Source organism: Belonocnema kinseyi, chromosome 6 (assembly GCF_010883055.1).
Source record: "Belonocnema kinseyi isolate 2016_QV_RU_SX_M_011 chromosome 6, B_treatae_v1, whole genome shotgun sequence".
NCBI classification, from domain to species: domain Eukaryota; kingdom Metazoa; phylum Arthropoda; class Insecta; order Hymenoptera; family Cynipidae; genus Belonocnema; species Belonocnema kinseyi.
Window position 1 is genome coordinate 70,003,510 of NC_046662.1, and position 15,936 is coordinate 70,019,445.

At 25.3% G+C, this 15,936-nt stretch overlaps 1 protein-coding gene across 1 annotated transcript in view; it reads right to left on the bottom strand.

The window, feature by feature from the left end:
- Positions 1-15,936, bottom strand: part of LOC117175433 — a 57,365-nt gene that overhangs the window by 33,624 nt on the left and 7,805 nt on the right. Inside the window, exons 5-7 of the mRNA XM_033365140.1 lie at positions 14,663-14,880; positions 7,762-7,959; positions 3,621-3,807 (exon numbers count right to left, since the gene is read on the bottom strand). Of these exons, the coding sequence (XP_033221031.1) occupies positions 3,621-3,807; positions 7,762-7,959; positions 14,663-14,880 (603 nt within the window). The remainder of the gene's footprint in view (positions 1-3,620; positions 3,808-7,761; positions 7,960-14,662; positions 14,881-15,936) is intronic.

Here is a 15,936-nt window from a genome sequence, read left to right on the forward strand (position 1 = left end):
AATAGGTACATTAAAAATTAGAAGCGTTTGAAATCGAAGATTTTATATAAAAAACATTTTTAGCTGATCAACTGTGAATATAAATTAATAATGATTTTTTAAATTGAATTGTTCTTTAAGATTTAAAAAGTTAATAATAATTAATTTCACAAGACGATTCGAAATCAGTCCGCAATTTTAGAATTTCCAGTTTCTAACTTTAAAAATGATGTAAACTATTGCAATTGGAAAGTCTTATTAGTTAAACGAATATAAATGCTTGATTGAAACTTTATAAACTATTCTCAGTTTTTAAATAACCTTAAAATAATATATTCATAATTAAAGCTTTTTTTAATCTTCACGTATTATTTTAGTTTAAAATATTCAATTTTTAAAACATTCAATTTGAAATTTTGTAATTAAGAAAAATAAGAATTACTTAATATTTAGAAATATCTGAATGTTTATTTAAAATCATTAATTCTATTCAAATATTAAAAACTAAATTTTGAACGTTAGATTTTAATTGTTCTATTAAAAAAAAACATTTAATTTGTAAGTCAAATTGTTGAATTTCGATGTATAAATAGCAATTGAACACATATTATTCGATAAAAAAATTCAAGGAAGTTGAAATATTCAGAAGTTTTGAAAAAATTCAGTTTAAAATTTGAAATGATTTGAAATAATTTAAACAAAGTGTCTACGTGTACCGACAAAATCCGGCTATTAGTAACAAAATTTCGGTGTATATAGCCGACGATCTAATTTGAAAAAAATATAGATTTTGGCAGATTTCGTACAAAAATATTAAAAAGATTTTTAATAATTTTGAATGGCTTCAAAAGATTAAAAACATTTACTATGTGAATTTATAATGATTTTCATTTTGAAAAGATAACTGTCAGTGATTATTCAAAAACATTTAGAAAGATTTACAAAATTATCAAACATGAAATTTTGAAGCATTTTAAGGATTTTTAACCATTTAAAATATAAATAATTTATCTTTCAATTTAAAAAGTGTTCAGTTTATAAAAACATGTAATCGTTCAATTTTTAATGTTTCTGGCTTAAAATCGCTTTAAATTATAATATTTTTAATTTTTTTAAATTAATTGATTGATTCTTCAATTTAAACTTTAAAGAATTGAAAATGATAACGTTGATTTATACTTTTAGAACTGAATCTGAAGCTTTGAACACTAAAATTTATTAAATTTTTTATTTGGCTGATAACTGCATTTAATAAAAAATTGTTCAGTTTAAAAGTGTTAGTAGCTTTCATTTTATACGTGTAAATTATTGAGCATTTGAATCGGATTTGAATACAAAATTGTTAAATTAAAAAACGTTTAAACTTCAATTTTAAGAGTTTGAAAATCAAGAGTTTGCGAACCTGGAAAACCAGGAATTGTTTTCTGGGATTAAAACGGCAACTCTAAAATTGTACCTACTCTTTCTAGTTCCAGTTTTCGGCACCGGGTGGCGAAGTGGTAGACTTCAAAGAAAAATAATTTTGATTGTATGCCTCCGCAGTCGTATTATTTTTTCATACTTGACATAGTTTTCAAGTAAATCATCTTAAATTTATAAAAGTAATTAGCAAATATCAGAAAATGCCTTTTAATTTTGTTTGGATCCACGATTTTTCTTGATATTTGATATATCCGAATGTTATTAATTTTCAGGGTGGCGATTCGGCGGACGGATTCAAATTCCCGGTCATTTCCCGGGTTTTCCCAATTAAATTTTGCAATTATCCCGGTCAACTAAAAGTGACATATTCATCTTTGCCGATAAACGAAAACATTTATTTTAGTTCATGACATTCATTCTAAACATCCTTTAACATAACAAAGAAAAAATTGCAAAATAAATTATCTTTGAAACAAATACTTATATCTTCGACTTAAAAATATCAATTTACATCAAGAAATGGAATGGTTAAATTTTTAATGGAAAAAATTACTTTTGAACAAACAAAAAACGGATTATCAAGAAAATGGGTCAATTTTTAACCTAACTGATGAATTTTTCACTGGAACAATTAAATTTTAAACCAAAAAGATGAGTTTTCAACTAAAACAATGAATTTTCAACTGCAATAGTTGAATTTTAAAAAACAAAAAATTCATTTTTACAAAAAAGATACATTGTCAATCAAAACTTAAATGATTCAATTTTTAGTTCAAAAAATTAATGTTCAACCAAATAGAAGAATCTTCAAGTAAAACTAATTTTCAACAAAAAAAACTAACTTAAAAAAAATAGTTAATTTTTCAGACAAAGCCATGAATTTTAAACTAAAATTGTAAATATTTAACTGGAATGTAAATATTCAAGTGGAATAGTTGGATTTTAAACCAGAAGGATGATTTTGCAACTAAAATTATGAATCTTTAAAGAGAATAATTCGATTTTTGAACAAAAAGATGAATTTTCAACCATGAATATTAACTTCTATAAAAAAATATGAATTTTCAACTGAAAAATATGAATCCCTAACAAAAAATTGAATAATTAAAATTGTAGTCAAAAATTGAATTTTCAACAAAATAGACGTATTTTTATCTAAAATTATGGAATATTTAACTAGAATAATAGTTACATTTTCAGTTTAAAAAGCAAGATAATTAAAAAAAAGAAACAAATTTTTAACAAAATAGTTCAATTTTCGTCAAAAAAATTCCTTTTCATCCAAAGAAAAAACAAGTTTTTAACCAAATAGCTCATATTTCTACCAAAGAAATAATTTTTTAAGGAAAATGATGATTCTTCTACTAAAAAAAAAATAATTTTCAACAAAACAGTTTAACTTTCAACCAAGTAATTTTATTTCCAACCTAAAAGATTAGCTTTAAATAGAATTTTAATCCAAATTATTGAATTCTGAATACGAAAAGATAAATTTTCAACGAAAAATGTAATTCAAATATTAACTTGAATTAATTAATATTCACCCATACTGATAAATTTTTTAATAAATGATGAATCTTCAACCGAAAAAATTAATTTTTAACAAAAGATTTTAACTTTCAACCAAGCAATTCTATTTCTAGCCTAAGAGATGAATTTAAAAAAAAATGATCAATATTAAACCGTAATACTGGAATTTTTAACTGAAAAATATTTAAACATGAAGATTAACTTGCAAAAAAAAAAGAATTTTGAACACCAAAATATCCATTTTCAACTAAAAATGTACATTCCAATTTTAAGTAGAAGGAATTATTATTCAACCAAACTGTTCAATTTTCAACTAAAATGATGAATCTTCAGATGGAATAGTTCAATTTTATACTATGAAGAAGAATTTTCAACCATAAAGATTAACTTTCTACAAAAAAGGCGAATTTTTACAAAGTAGATAAATTTTGAAACGAATAGTTTAATTTCTAAATAAATGAAAATTTAATAATAAATTATGATTTAATTAGAAAAACATGAGATAATCTGAAAAATCTGCGACTATAGATAAATTAGAAATCACTTTTACTGCGGCCAGAAGTAAATTCCTAGTTTTTAAATTAAACTCTTGTTCATTTCCCGTTTTTTCTTGGCCAATAAAATTCACGGTCATTTCCCTATTTACCGGTGAAATCGCCTCCCTGATTTTTAATTTACTGTTTATTTACTTCGTGTTTGATCAATGAGTTCGCAGTAAGTTTGGCGAGCAACGTCCAGCATGTCGTTAATTCCACTTTTTAATGCAAAGCAACGTTGCATATTTGCAGACGTATAACCATTCACAGATCTTGCATCACTTTGGACAATTTGCAAAATGTGCTCCTTCATCTTTTGGAATCGAGGGTCTTTCAAATTCTGTGAATTTGACAAATAGATATTTATTTGAAAAATAACTTATTGAAATATTTCGATTTATGTGCCAAATTCTGTAAGCCCCAATTAACAATATTAATCTTTTTAATTGGAAGGTTTCCAAATTAGACCCTTAATTTTGAGGTTTAAATTTACATTTAAAGCGGGAATGTAAAAATGACAAAATCGCAATCATAATAAATTCTATTCAATTGTAATTGAGGCAGCTTTTAATCTTAATTGTTTTGAAACTTGAAAAAAGTTCAGTGTTGCTAAAAAATCCCAATTTTGAAATTCCCTGGCTTTTCCCTGACATATTTTTCATTTTTCCTGCCTATTCTAAATTTTGCTTTCAGACATAAAAAACTACCTTGCACCTAGACGATCAATAATATTAATGGAGTAAAAGGTTTGTATTTGAATTTATTTTAAACATTTTTAGTGACAAAAGTCATGCAGAACTTTGAAAAGTATCATCAACAAATTACGTAATACATACATAAAATACATGAATTTTCAACCAAATATTTTTTAGTTTTCAACTCTAAATATCGATTTTGAACAAAAAAAATTAAATTTTTTTTTAAAACAAATAATTTTTAACCAAGAAAAAAGGAGTTTTCAACAAAATAGTTTAACTTTTAACCGAAGTGATGAATTTTCGACAACAAATTAATTATTAACAAAAAGTGTAATAATTCGTATAACCCCCCGCCCCCAAATATCTTAATTTTCAACCAAAAACCGTTGAACTGAACTAAAAAATTGTCACGGCAATAGTTGAATTCTCAACGAAAACAGACTGATTTTCAAAACAAAAAGAGGAATTTTTAATCAAGAAAGATTTTTCAGTCAAAAAAGAATAAAATCCATAATTTTCAATTTTCAAGCCTGAAATACAAATTTTCTGCGAATCAGTTGAGTTTCTAACACAAAAAAACGACTGTTTAACAAAAAAAGATGAATTTTTAACCTAAAAATATGTGTTTATTACAAAAAAAATTAATTTTGAACAAAATAGTTGAATTTTGAATTCAAAAGATTAATTTTTTGCCAAAAAAGACAAATGTACAACAAAATACATAAATTTTTATCCTAAAATAGAATAGTTTAATTTTCAGTAAAAAAAATGTGAAGGAAAAAAACAATTTTCAACCAAGAAAATTAATTCTTAAACAAAAATATAATAGTTAAATTTTCTGTAAAAAAACTAATTTTCGACCGAATAAAATAAATTTTCAACAAAATGGTATAGATTTTTCACCAAAAAGATAATGTTTTAACTAATGAGATTATTTTTCTGCCAAAAAGGGCAAATTTCCAACAGAATAGTTCACTCAAAATAAATTTCTAACAAAAAATATAAATATTCGATAAAAAAGTCGAATAGTTTAATTAGAAGTTAAAAAAATTAATTTTCAACCTAATAAATGTATTTTCAACCAAGAAAGTAAATTTTCAAACAAGAAGGTTAATTTTCCGTAATAAACAAGATTAATATTCTACCACAGAAGACGAATTTTTAATCTAACTTTCCATACATAAAAAATTTTAATAAAAAAATAAAATTTTGAGCAAACGAAGGGGTTTAAAATAAAATGGCGAATCATCAAATAAAAGAAATTAATTTTTAGCTAAGTAGTTTCACTTTAAACTAAGTAGTTCATTTTTTAACTAAAAATTTAATTATTCCATTCTTGGTTGAAAATTCGATTATTTGATTAAATATTCGTCTTTTGTTGTAGAATATTAATCTTGTTTATGACAGAAAATTATCCTTCTTGCTTGAAAATTTACTTTATTGGTTAAAAATTCATTTATTTGTTTGAAAATTATTTTTTTTAACTTATCATTAAACTATTCCATTTTTTATCTAATATTTATATTATTTGTTAGAAATTTATTTTATTTGAGTGAAAATTAATTTCTCTGCTGAAAATTGAGCTATTCTAATTTTAAGTTGAAAATTTATCTGTTGTAGGTGAAAATTCCACTATTCTGTTCAAAATTTGCCTTTTTTGGCAGAAAAATAATCTCATTAGTTAAAACATTATCTTTTTTGTGAAAAATTTATACCATTTTGTTGAAAATGATTTTTTTTATTGATTTGTGAAAAATTGACTTTACTATTGAAATTTTAACTATTCTAGTTCTGGATGGGAATTGGTTATTTTTAGTTAAAAGTTAATGTATTTGGTTGGAAATATGTCTTTTTGGCAAAGAATTATTATTTCTGGTTAAAATTTCATCTGCTTGGTTAAAAATTTAATAATTTCTTTGAGAATTTATTTTATTTGGTCGAAAATTAGTTTTTTTACAGAAAATTTAACTATTATATTTTTGTTTAAGAATTAATTTCCTTGGTTGAAAATTCGTTTTTTTCCTTTACATATTTTTTACTGAAAATTAAACTATTTTATTTTTAGATGAAAATTTATCTTCTTTTAGTTGAAAATTTATGTATTTTGTTGTACATTTGTCTTTTTTGACAACAAATTAATCTTTTAATTTGAAAATTCAACTATTTGGTTCAAAATTAATTTTTTTTAGTAAAAAATACATATTTTTAGGTTAAAAATTCATCTTTTTGTTAAAAAGTCGTATTTTTGTGTTGAAAACTCAACTTATTAGCAGAAAATTTGTGTTTCAGGCTTGAAAATTCAACATTATGGTTTTTTTTCCTTGTTGACCGAAAAAAATTTTTTTTGATTAAAAATTCCTCTTTTTGGTTTGAAAATTAGTCTGTTTTCGTTGAGATCTCAACTATTGCCTTAAAATTTTTTAAGTTCAATTCAACTATTTTTGATTGAAAATTAAAATATTTGGGGCGGGGGGTCATACGAATTATTACACTTTTTGTTAATAATTAATTTTTGTCGAAAATTCATCACTTTGCTTAAAAGTTTACCTATTTTGTTGAAAATTTCTTTTTTCTTGGTTAAAAATTGTTTTTTTTTTAACGAAAAATTAAATTTTTTAAATTTTTTGTTGAAAATCGACATTTTGAGTTGAAAACTAAAAAATATTTGTATGTATTACGCAATTTGTTGATGACATATTTTAAAGTTCTGCATGACTGTTGTCACTAAAAGTGTTTAAAATGAATTCAGAAACATACCTTTTATTCCATTAATATTATTGATCACCTAGGTGCAAGGTAGTTTTTATACCTGAAAGAAAAATTTAGAATAGCTAGGAAGAATGAAAAATTGGTCAGGGAAAAGCGTGAGAATTCCGAAATGGGGATTTTTTAGCAACCCTGCAATTTGTTCAAGTTTCAAAACATTTAAGATTATAATTGCGATTTATATAATTTTTACATTCTGTCTTTAAATGTCAATTTAAACCTCAAAATTAAGAGTCTAATTTGGAAACCTTCCATTTAAAAAGATTAATTTTGTTAATTGAGGCTTAAAGAATTTGGCAAAAAATATAAATATTCGATAAAAAAATGGAATAGTTTAATTATAAGATAAAAAAATTAATTTTCAACCTAATAAATGAATTTTCAACCAAGAAAATAAATTTTCAAACAAGAAGGTTAATTTTCTGTTTTAGTTAAAAAATTTACTTTTCATACATTAAAAATTTTAACAAAACAATTAAATTTTGAGCAAACAAAGGGGTTACAAATAAAATGATGAATAATCAAATAAAAGAAATTAATTTTTAACAAAGTAGTTTCACTTTAAACTAAGTAGTTCATTTTTAAACTAAAATATATAAATTTTGAACCCAAAAAGACAAGTTCTCAACAAAAAAAGTTTAATTTTCCACCAGAAAGAATAACTTTTTAACAAAATTCAGATTTTCCCTGATATTTCCTGATCAGTTTAAGATTCCTTTACTACCCCTGACTTTCTGGAATTCCCTGGCATGTAGCAACCGTGAATTTAATACAAGTATAATAGCAGTTGGTTAAAAACAAATAATAGAGATATAATTCTGACAACGAACCTCTCGAATTTTTACCAAATTAGGTGACGTGACAGGATTAAGAGCAGAAGAAAGATTGGGGATGATTTCAAGACTAGTTTTTAACAGCAAAACGTAGTTTAAATTTCTTTCTGCCGTCTCCACGCATTCGCTGATGAACATGGCTCGCATTGAAAGACCCAGAAGACGATCAGCGCCAAATAGTTGCTTTACGATTGGCTAAAAATTATTTTTAAACCAAAATTAATTAATACTTGAATACCTATTTGTAAAAAGATGTCCTAATTTATTTATACAGGGTGCCTAGAAAATTTCTAGGAACGAAATTCAAGGTCTTTTACAGGTTTTCCAGGTCCAGAAATTAAGCGTTTCCAGTTATGGTTTTTGTTTACATCAAATAATCAAATAAACGATTGCCATACATGTAAACGATGAGACATTTGATTTTTTACTGGGCAATCATTTTAAAAGAATTCGTTGAAATATTTTGAATGATTTAAAACCTTTGTGTAATCTTGAAATTTCTGTGAAATCTTTTTAAATATTTGAAATAATTGAAGTCTTTGAGAAATTTGTATGAAATCTTTGAAATATTTAAGAAAGCTTTCTTAGAAACCTTTTTTTGTGAAATTTATTGTGTTCATTTGAAATCACTGAAATCTTTTGAAATCTTCTCAAATTTGTTGAAACCTTTTGAAGTGGTTTTAAATATTTGAAATACTTGTGAAATATTTCATATTCTTTTAAAATCATTGAAATAATTTAAATCGTTTAAAATATTTGTAATGTTTTGAAATCTTTGAAATATGGTGTACTTTCAAAAGATTTAAAGGATTTTAAAGATTTGAAAAATGGTACAATACACTAGATAAAATTTATTTGAACATTTCGAAGATTTTAAACGATTTCAAAAGGTTTCAAAAAATTTGAAAAGATTTCACTAAGATTTAAAAAAAATCTAATGATTTCGACGGATAGAAGAGATTTCACAAACAAAGATTTAAGAAAAATTCCACAAATATTTTTAAAGATTTTGAAGATTTCACAAAAATTTCTTAAAGATTTCGAACATTTCATAAAGATCCAAAAGATTTAAAAAATCTCTTTTGAAATCTTTCGGGTCTTGTATTCTTCGGAAATCGTTATGAAATTTTTATAAAATCTTTGAAATATTTGTGAAATCTTTTGCACTCATTTGAAATAATACAAATATTTTTAAATTGTGCAAAATGTTTTGAAATCTTAGAAATCTGGATTTTTTCAATCTTAGTAGAATCTTTACAATTTTGTTGAAATCTTCTGAAATCGTTTAAAATCTTCAAAATGATTTAAAATCTTTAAAATCTGGTGTAATGTACTATTTTTCAAATCTCTCAAATCCTTTAAATCTTTTGAATGTTTTAAAAATGTTATAAAATTGTTGTGAAATATTTGAAATTTTGTGTACACGCCTTTTTTAAATCTTTGAAATTCATGAAATCGTTGTAAAATGTTCAAAATTCTATTCAATATTTTTAAATCTTTGAAACCTTTTGAGATCTTTAGTAATGTTTTGTAATCTGGTGTACATTTAAAAAAGGAGTAGCCAAACCCTTGAAAAATTTTGAAAGTTAACTAAAATCGAAATTTACAATTTTTAATGATGAAAAATTTTTCAGTCAACAAAGAAAAAAAAATCCAAAATGTTGAATTTTCAAGCCAAAAATATAAATTTTCTGCGAAGCAGTTGAGATTTCAACACGAAAATATGACTTTTCAACCTAAAAATATGTATTTTTAATTTAAAAAAAAATTAATTTTGAACCAAATAGTGGAATTTTCAACTCAAGAATAATTTTTCGCGAAAAAGACAAATTTCCAACAAAATACGTAAATTTGCAATTAAAAGAAGACAAATTTTTATCCAAAAATAGAATATTTTAATTTCCAGTAAAAAATTTCAAGAAAAAAAACAACTTTTATTTAATTTATTAATATCAGACTTGGAAGAAGAAATAAGGAGAAAGTCTTGGGGAGAAGTTAGGATAGGGAAGGAAAAGATATATACACTGGCATACGCAGACGACATAGTGTTGATGGCAGAGGATGAAGAAGGGATGGCGGGATTAATTACAGGATTAGAGAAATACTTAGATGGGAAAAAGCTGAATGTAAATGTAGAAAAGACAAAGATAATGAGGTTTAGAAAAGGAGGAGGAAGGAAGAAAGAATGGTCAGGGAGATGGAAAGGAATAAAGTTAGAAGAAGTCAAAGAGTATCAATATTTGGGATATATCTTGCAGACGAATGGAGATCATACAGCTCATGTAAGAGAAAGGATAAAAAAATCAACAGGGATAATGAAACAGATATGGGGAATAGGAAAACGAAGGTTCAAAAAAAAATTGGAGAAGGAGAATGTGGTTATTTGATACGCTTGTATGGTCGGTATTAGGTTATGGAGCAGAGATATGGGGATGGAAAGAAAGGAAAGATATTGAGAGTTTACAAGAAAGGTATATAAGGTGAACACTAGGGGCAGACTGGAGAACGCCAGGATATATGATGAGAGAAGAAGCGCAAAGGGATAAGTTAAGTATTAGAGCGGGTAAGAGGGCATGGAAATTTGAGACAAAGCTTAGGGAGGGAAAGGGAGGGGAGTTGGCGAGAAAGTGTTTGATGGAGGTAGAAGAGAGGAGAGGGAGGGCGATCGAATTAACGAGGTGGGAAGAAGAAAGGAGGGAGTTCTTTAATGATAGAGAAATAGTGGACGGGACTGGAGTAAACTATGAAGAATTGGAAAAAAGGGAGAGGGAAAGACAATTAACAGAAAGATGGGGGGCGAGTGAGGAATCAAAATACAATAAATGGTATAAGATGATAAAAAAAGGAAGGGATGCCAAAGTATTTAGAAAAGGGATGGGAGAGAGAAGGTGGACCAGAATAGCAAGATTTAGACTGGGAAACGAGGTAAGGGAGGGGATGTACTGGGAAAAAGAAGAGAACAGAATGTGTAGAATATGTGAATGGGAGGAGGAAACATGGGAGCATGTATGGGAAGGATGTAGGAGAGGAATGGAAGATAAAGGAAGCTGATAAGAAAATGTGGTTAAGATTCGAGGGGAAGATGGATTAGGAGAAGAATGGATGAAGGAGTTGGAGGGTGCTAGAGGAGCGAATGAGGGAGAATGGAAGAATGCACGTGAAAAAGGTAAATGGGGGTATAAAAAAGTGAAAGAAAGAGGAAACGGAAGTCGCTTCGATTAGAAGCGTGAAAATTGTAAGTAATGGTAAAGTAAAAGTTAAGTAGACTAAGATGCGTTTGCGTTCTCATTCTCTCTCTCTCGCTTGCACTATCGCTTTCGTTCGCTCGCTCACTCGCTTGCTAACAAGTCCTAAATTGCGCTATCGCAGGAAATAGAAATAAGGAACTAGATATAAGACTTTATGTAAATAGTTGTAAATAATTGTATATATAGAAAGGATAAGATTGTAAGAAATATATAGATTTAAACGGAAAGATTGTAAGGAATGGAAGTCATGTAAACCCTTAGGGGACACATTATGAATAAAGAAGAGGAAGAAGAATAGTTAAACTTCCTGTAAAAAAATTATATTTCAATCAAATAAAGTAAATTTTTAACCAAATTCTTGAATTTTCAACCAAACACATAAAATTTTAACCCAAAATAATAATTCTTTTTCGAAAAGAAATATTTTCAACAAAATACATGAACTTTCAACTAAGAAGATCAATTCCCATCCAAAAATATAATAGTTTAAATTTCACTTCGTAAAATCAATTTTTAACATAACAACAAAATTTGTTGGAACAAAATGGTTAAATTTTCAACCAAAGAAATTAATTTTCAAACGAAACGATAAGGTTTCAATTAATGAGATTATTTTTCCAACAAACAGGGCAAATTTTCACCAAAATAGTTGAATTTTCACCTAAAACAGATACATTGTCAACTTAGAATAGCTAAATTTTTAGTAAAGAAATAAATTTTCATTCAAATAAAATCAATTTCAAACGAAATAGTTCATTTCTCCGCCAATTAGATCAATTTTTAACCAAAACGATGTGAAATCTTTGTCAAATCTTTTAAAATATTTGTGAAGTTTCTTTTAAATCTTTATTTATGAAATCTTTTTTATTCGTTGAAATTATTGAACTATTTGAAATATTAGTGAAATTTTTAATAAAAATGTTGAAAACTTGTGAGATCTTTTAAAATCTTCGAAATGTTTTAAAATCTTTGAAATCTGATGTACTGTATCAGTTTTTAAATCTCATAAATCATTTAAATCTTTTGAAATTTTTAAAAATTTACTGAAATTGTTGTGAAATATTTGAAATTTGGTGTACACGCCTTTTTAAAATCTTTGAAATATGTGAAATCTTTGTAAAATCTTCAAAATCCTTTTCAATATTCGAAAATTTTTGAAATATTTTGAAACCTTTGAAATCTTTAGTAATGTTTTGTAATCCGATATACACTTTAAAACAAAGTGATTAAAACCTTCAAAAATCCGTTATATGGACATGGCTCATTTTAATTCTGAAACTGAATTAACATCGAAAGTTTCAACAAATGATTTTTGTAATTTGTAAGTTGAATGACGTAAAAAAAGTTTAATTTAACATATATTAGCGGAAACGAAATTAAAAGTGATATAATTATTTAAAAAATTAAAGTCTCTTTATTGGAATCTATAAAATAATTGATAAAGTTCACAAAAAAATGCCTATAAATATCTTTATCTATACTGTAAAGAGTAAAAGATCAATTATATTGGGAATGGTGGTAGACCATTTCGTCACCTGGTGCCGAAAACTGGAACTAGAAAGAGTAGGTACAATTTAAAAATTGTATTTTAATTTTTGCATCAAAATGTTTTTATGATTGTTTTGTGAAGTATAAAACAATGATTGAATACTTAAAACAAATTTTCATCAAAAATAGTTTTATATTGAATTTCCATCTTATACAGTGAAAAAAAAAACATATTTTTGAGCTTTAGAGTTCGACTAATTCTCGTGAAAATTCAACAATTTTGTATAAACTTAAACTATTTGACAGAAAATTATATATTTTTTATATTTGGAACTAATTTAGAAACAAAAAAAATATAAATAAAAAATTAATTGAATAAAATTTGGACTAACATCGCGTTCATTCTCTTTTTTGGTAGAAAATTAATCTTTTTGGTCGAAATTAATTATTTTGTTGAAAATTCATAGTTTCGACTCAAAAATTAAACAGTTGGTTAAAAAGTGTATTTATCTTATTGAAAATTTATCGTTTTTGGTACAGAAATAAAAATTTTGGTACAAAATTGAACTGTTTTTTTTATTCGTTTTTTTGGCTTGAAAATGCAACGATTTGATATATAATATTCAACTAGTTCGTACAAAATTAAATTTTTTTGTAAAACATTTGCTTTTTAGAAATGAATTTTCACCGTAAATGCAAATACTCTATATTGTGTTTGAAATTTATCTGTTTTGATTTAAAAATTCAACAATTTAATTAAAAATTTAGAAACGAAAAAAAGTTAAATATTTAGCTTAAAATTTATGTATTTTCTTGACAATTCGCCTTTTTTGGTAAAAAATCTTTTTTTCCTTCAGAAGTAATTTTTTAACAGAAAAATTAACTATTTTTTCAAATATTAAATTGATTGGTTGTAAATTTTTCTTTTTTGTTGTTGTTGAAAATTCATATCCCCAGGTTGAATATTTAACAGTTTTAAAGAAAATTCGTCTTTTTGGCTAGCAAATTCAACAATTTGGTACAGAATTCAACATCTTGGTACAAAATTCAATTTTTTTTAGAAAATTAGTTTTTTTGGCTTGAAAATGCAACAATTTGATATAAAATTCAACTAGTTCGTAAAAACTACAAATTTCTTTTTGTAAAACATTTGCTTTTTCAAAATGAATTTTCACCGAAAATGCAACTAATTTATTTTGTGTTTAAAATGTATCTGTTTTGATTTAAAAATTTAAAAAAAATGCAAAATATTTAGCTGAAAATTGATGTACTTTGTTGAAAATTCTTCTTTTTTGGTAAAAAATATATATTTTTTTAAATTAAATAAAATAAAATTCATCTTTTTGATTAGCAAATTTAACAATTTGGTATAGAATTCGACAATTTGGTAGAAAATTCAACTCTTATACATCTTATACAGTGAAAAAAGACACATTTTTGTAAAATAGGTTTAAAAAACAAATATTTCACTATTTCATGCAAGTTTCAATGTATTGTAAGCTTGAATAAACTTTAATTAATGTATGTAGCGACCAATTTTATTCAGATTATGCAAAGAATACGAATAATAGACGATTAGAATTGAAATATGAATTCTAACCCAATTTCTAGATCAGATTTTTAAACATTAAATATTTCATGTATAAATTAATAAAAATGTACATTGGGTTCATTTTTGCTTCAAAACAAGTCCATTTAACTTTTCCTTTGAAAGTCACAATAAATAGTACAATAATTGTTTTTTTTTAGAAATATATTTCTGTCAAAATATGTGTTTTTGACCGTATAATATGTAAATTCCATATAAAACCCTTTGTTTCCGATACATGCTTATTTTTATAATCCAATAAATACTTTAAACTCCGTAAGAAAATCCTTTAAACACTTTTAAGCACACTTTAAAATGCGTATTTAAAATCATACCTATTCTTCCTAGTTCGGATTTTTGTCACAAGCAAGAGTTCTTCTGAACGAGATGCTTCTTTCATAATAGACCAAAATATTGAAATAACTTTTCGCATTTCAATAAAATAACTGTTTTAAAAGAAAAGAAAATTTAATTCAAGGTTATCGTAAAAAAATGAAGGAGAAATCCAGGTTTTCAAGGTTTTCAAGGTTTTCAAGGTTACTGGACACCATTTTATAATATAAATAATACTTACATGGAGAATGGTGTGGAGATTCCTGTTCTGGACAAGTTCAGACACACACGCTTGTCGTTGTTTAATTACTCGATCGTCACAGGGAGGCTGCAAAATTTGGGAGCGTAAAAGTCGTCTTCCCATTGGAGTCACACATCTATCCAGCGATGAGAAAAGACTGTAATTTCTCTGGGGGCCATAACTCGAGACTAATTCGAGACTCAGTGCACTTTCCACATCTGAAATTATCAGAAAATTTTTTTTGCTTCATACAGGGTCGGAAAAAACCTGGAAAACCGGATAAAGTTACGGATTTCAAAAAAAAAGAGTAAAATTCAGAGAATTTCTTGGAGAAGCAGTCTAAGTAACTTTCAAGAATAACGGCTGTTACACGTTCACTTTTAGTCACTTTTTTTCTTAATTCACTTTTATTATATTATTATATTATTTTATTGTCAGTAATTTCAAGCTAGACACATTAAAAATTGAAAAATAATATTTTAATTAATTGAATAGTATTTTAATTTCTAATAGTCTAAGCACCCTTGAAAAGCTTTGAAATATTATTTCGAGATCTTGAGAAATCTAAAAGTGGTTTTAAATTTTTCCAAATTTAAAAAAATTGATGAAATTTTTCGTCACTTTTAAATATATTTTAAAATGAATTAAATTTTTTCTACAACTTTTAGAAAATTAAAAAAAATCCTTAAAATTTGCATTTATAAATAACAATAGAACAATTATTATTTGTAGAAAAAATAGAGTCATTTTAAGGGATATTTAGATGTTTAAAAAAGATCCAAATTAAATTTAGAACTTGAAATTATTTCAAATAATTTAAAGAACTACATAAAAGGCTTCAAAAGAATAAAAACATTTTCTTAAGATTCTTAGGAAAATTGAAAATGGTTTTTATTTTGAAAAATTATTACAACACAAAATTTAAAAAGATTTGAAGAGATTTCCAAAATGATCAAAAAAGTACCTTAAAGATTTAAAGGATTTTCCAAAAACTGTAAGAAAAAATCGAATTATTTAAAAATTTCAAAATTTCAAATAAAATGGGTTACAAATAGAGCTGAAAATAACTTATAAAGTTTCAACCGCATGTTTACATAATTTAATGGCTACAAAAAATTAATAAAGATAATCAATTTGTTTAGTAAATTTAATATAGAAAATAATATAAAGGAAGACATACTAGGCAGTCTGATAAGTACCTGAAAATTCTAAGAGATGGCATTAGTATTCACTAATGTGAACCATTTTCGTCGAGCTTGATCCTTCAAATGACG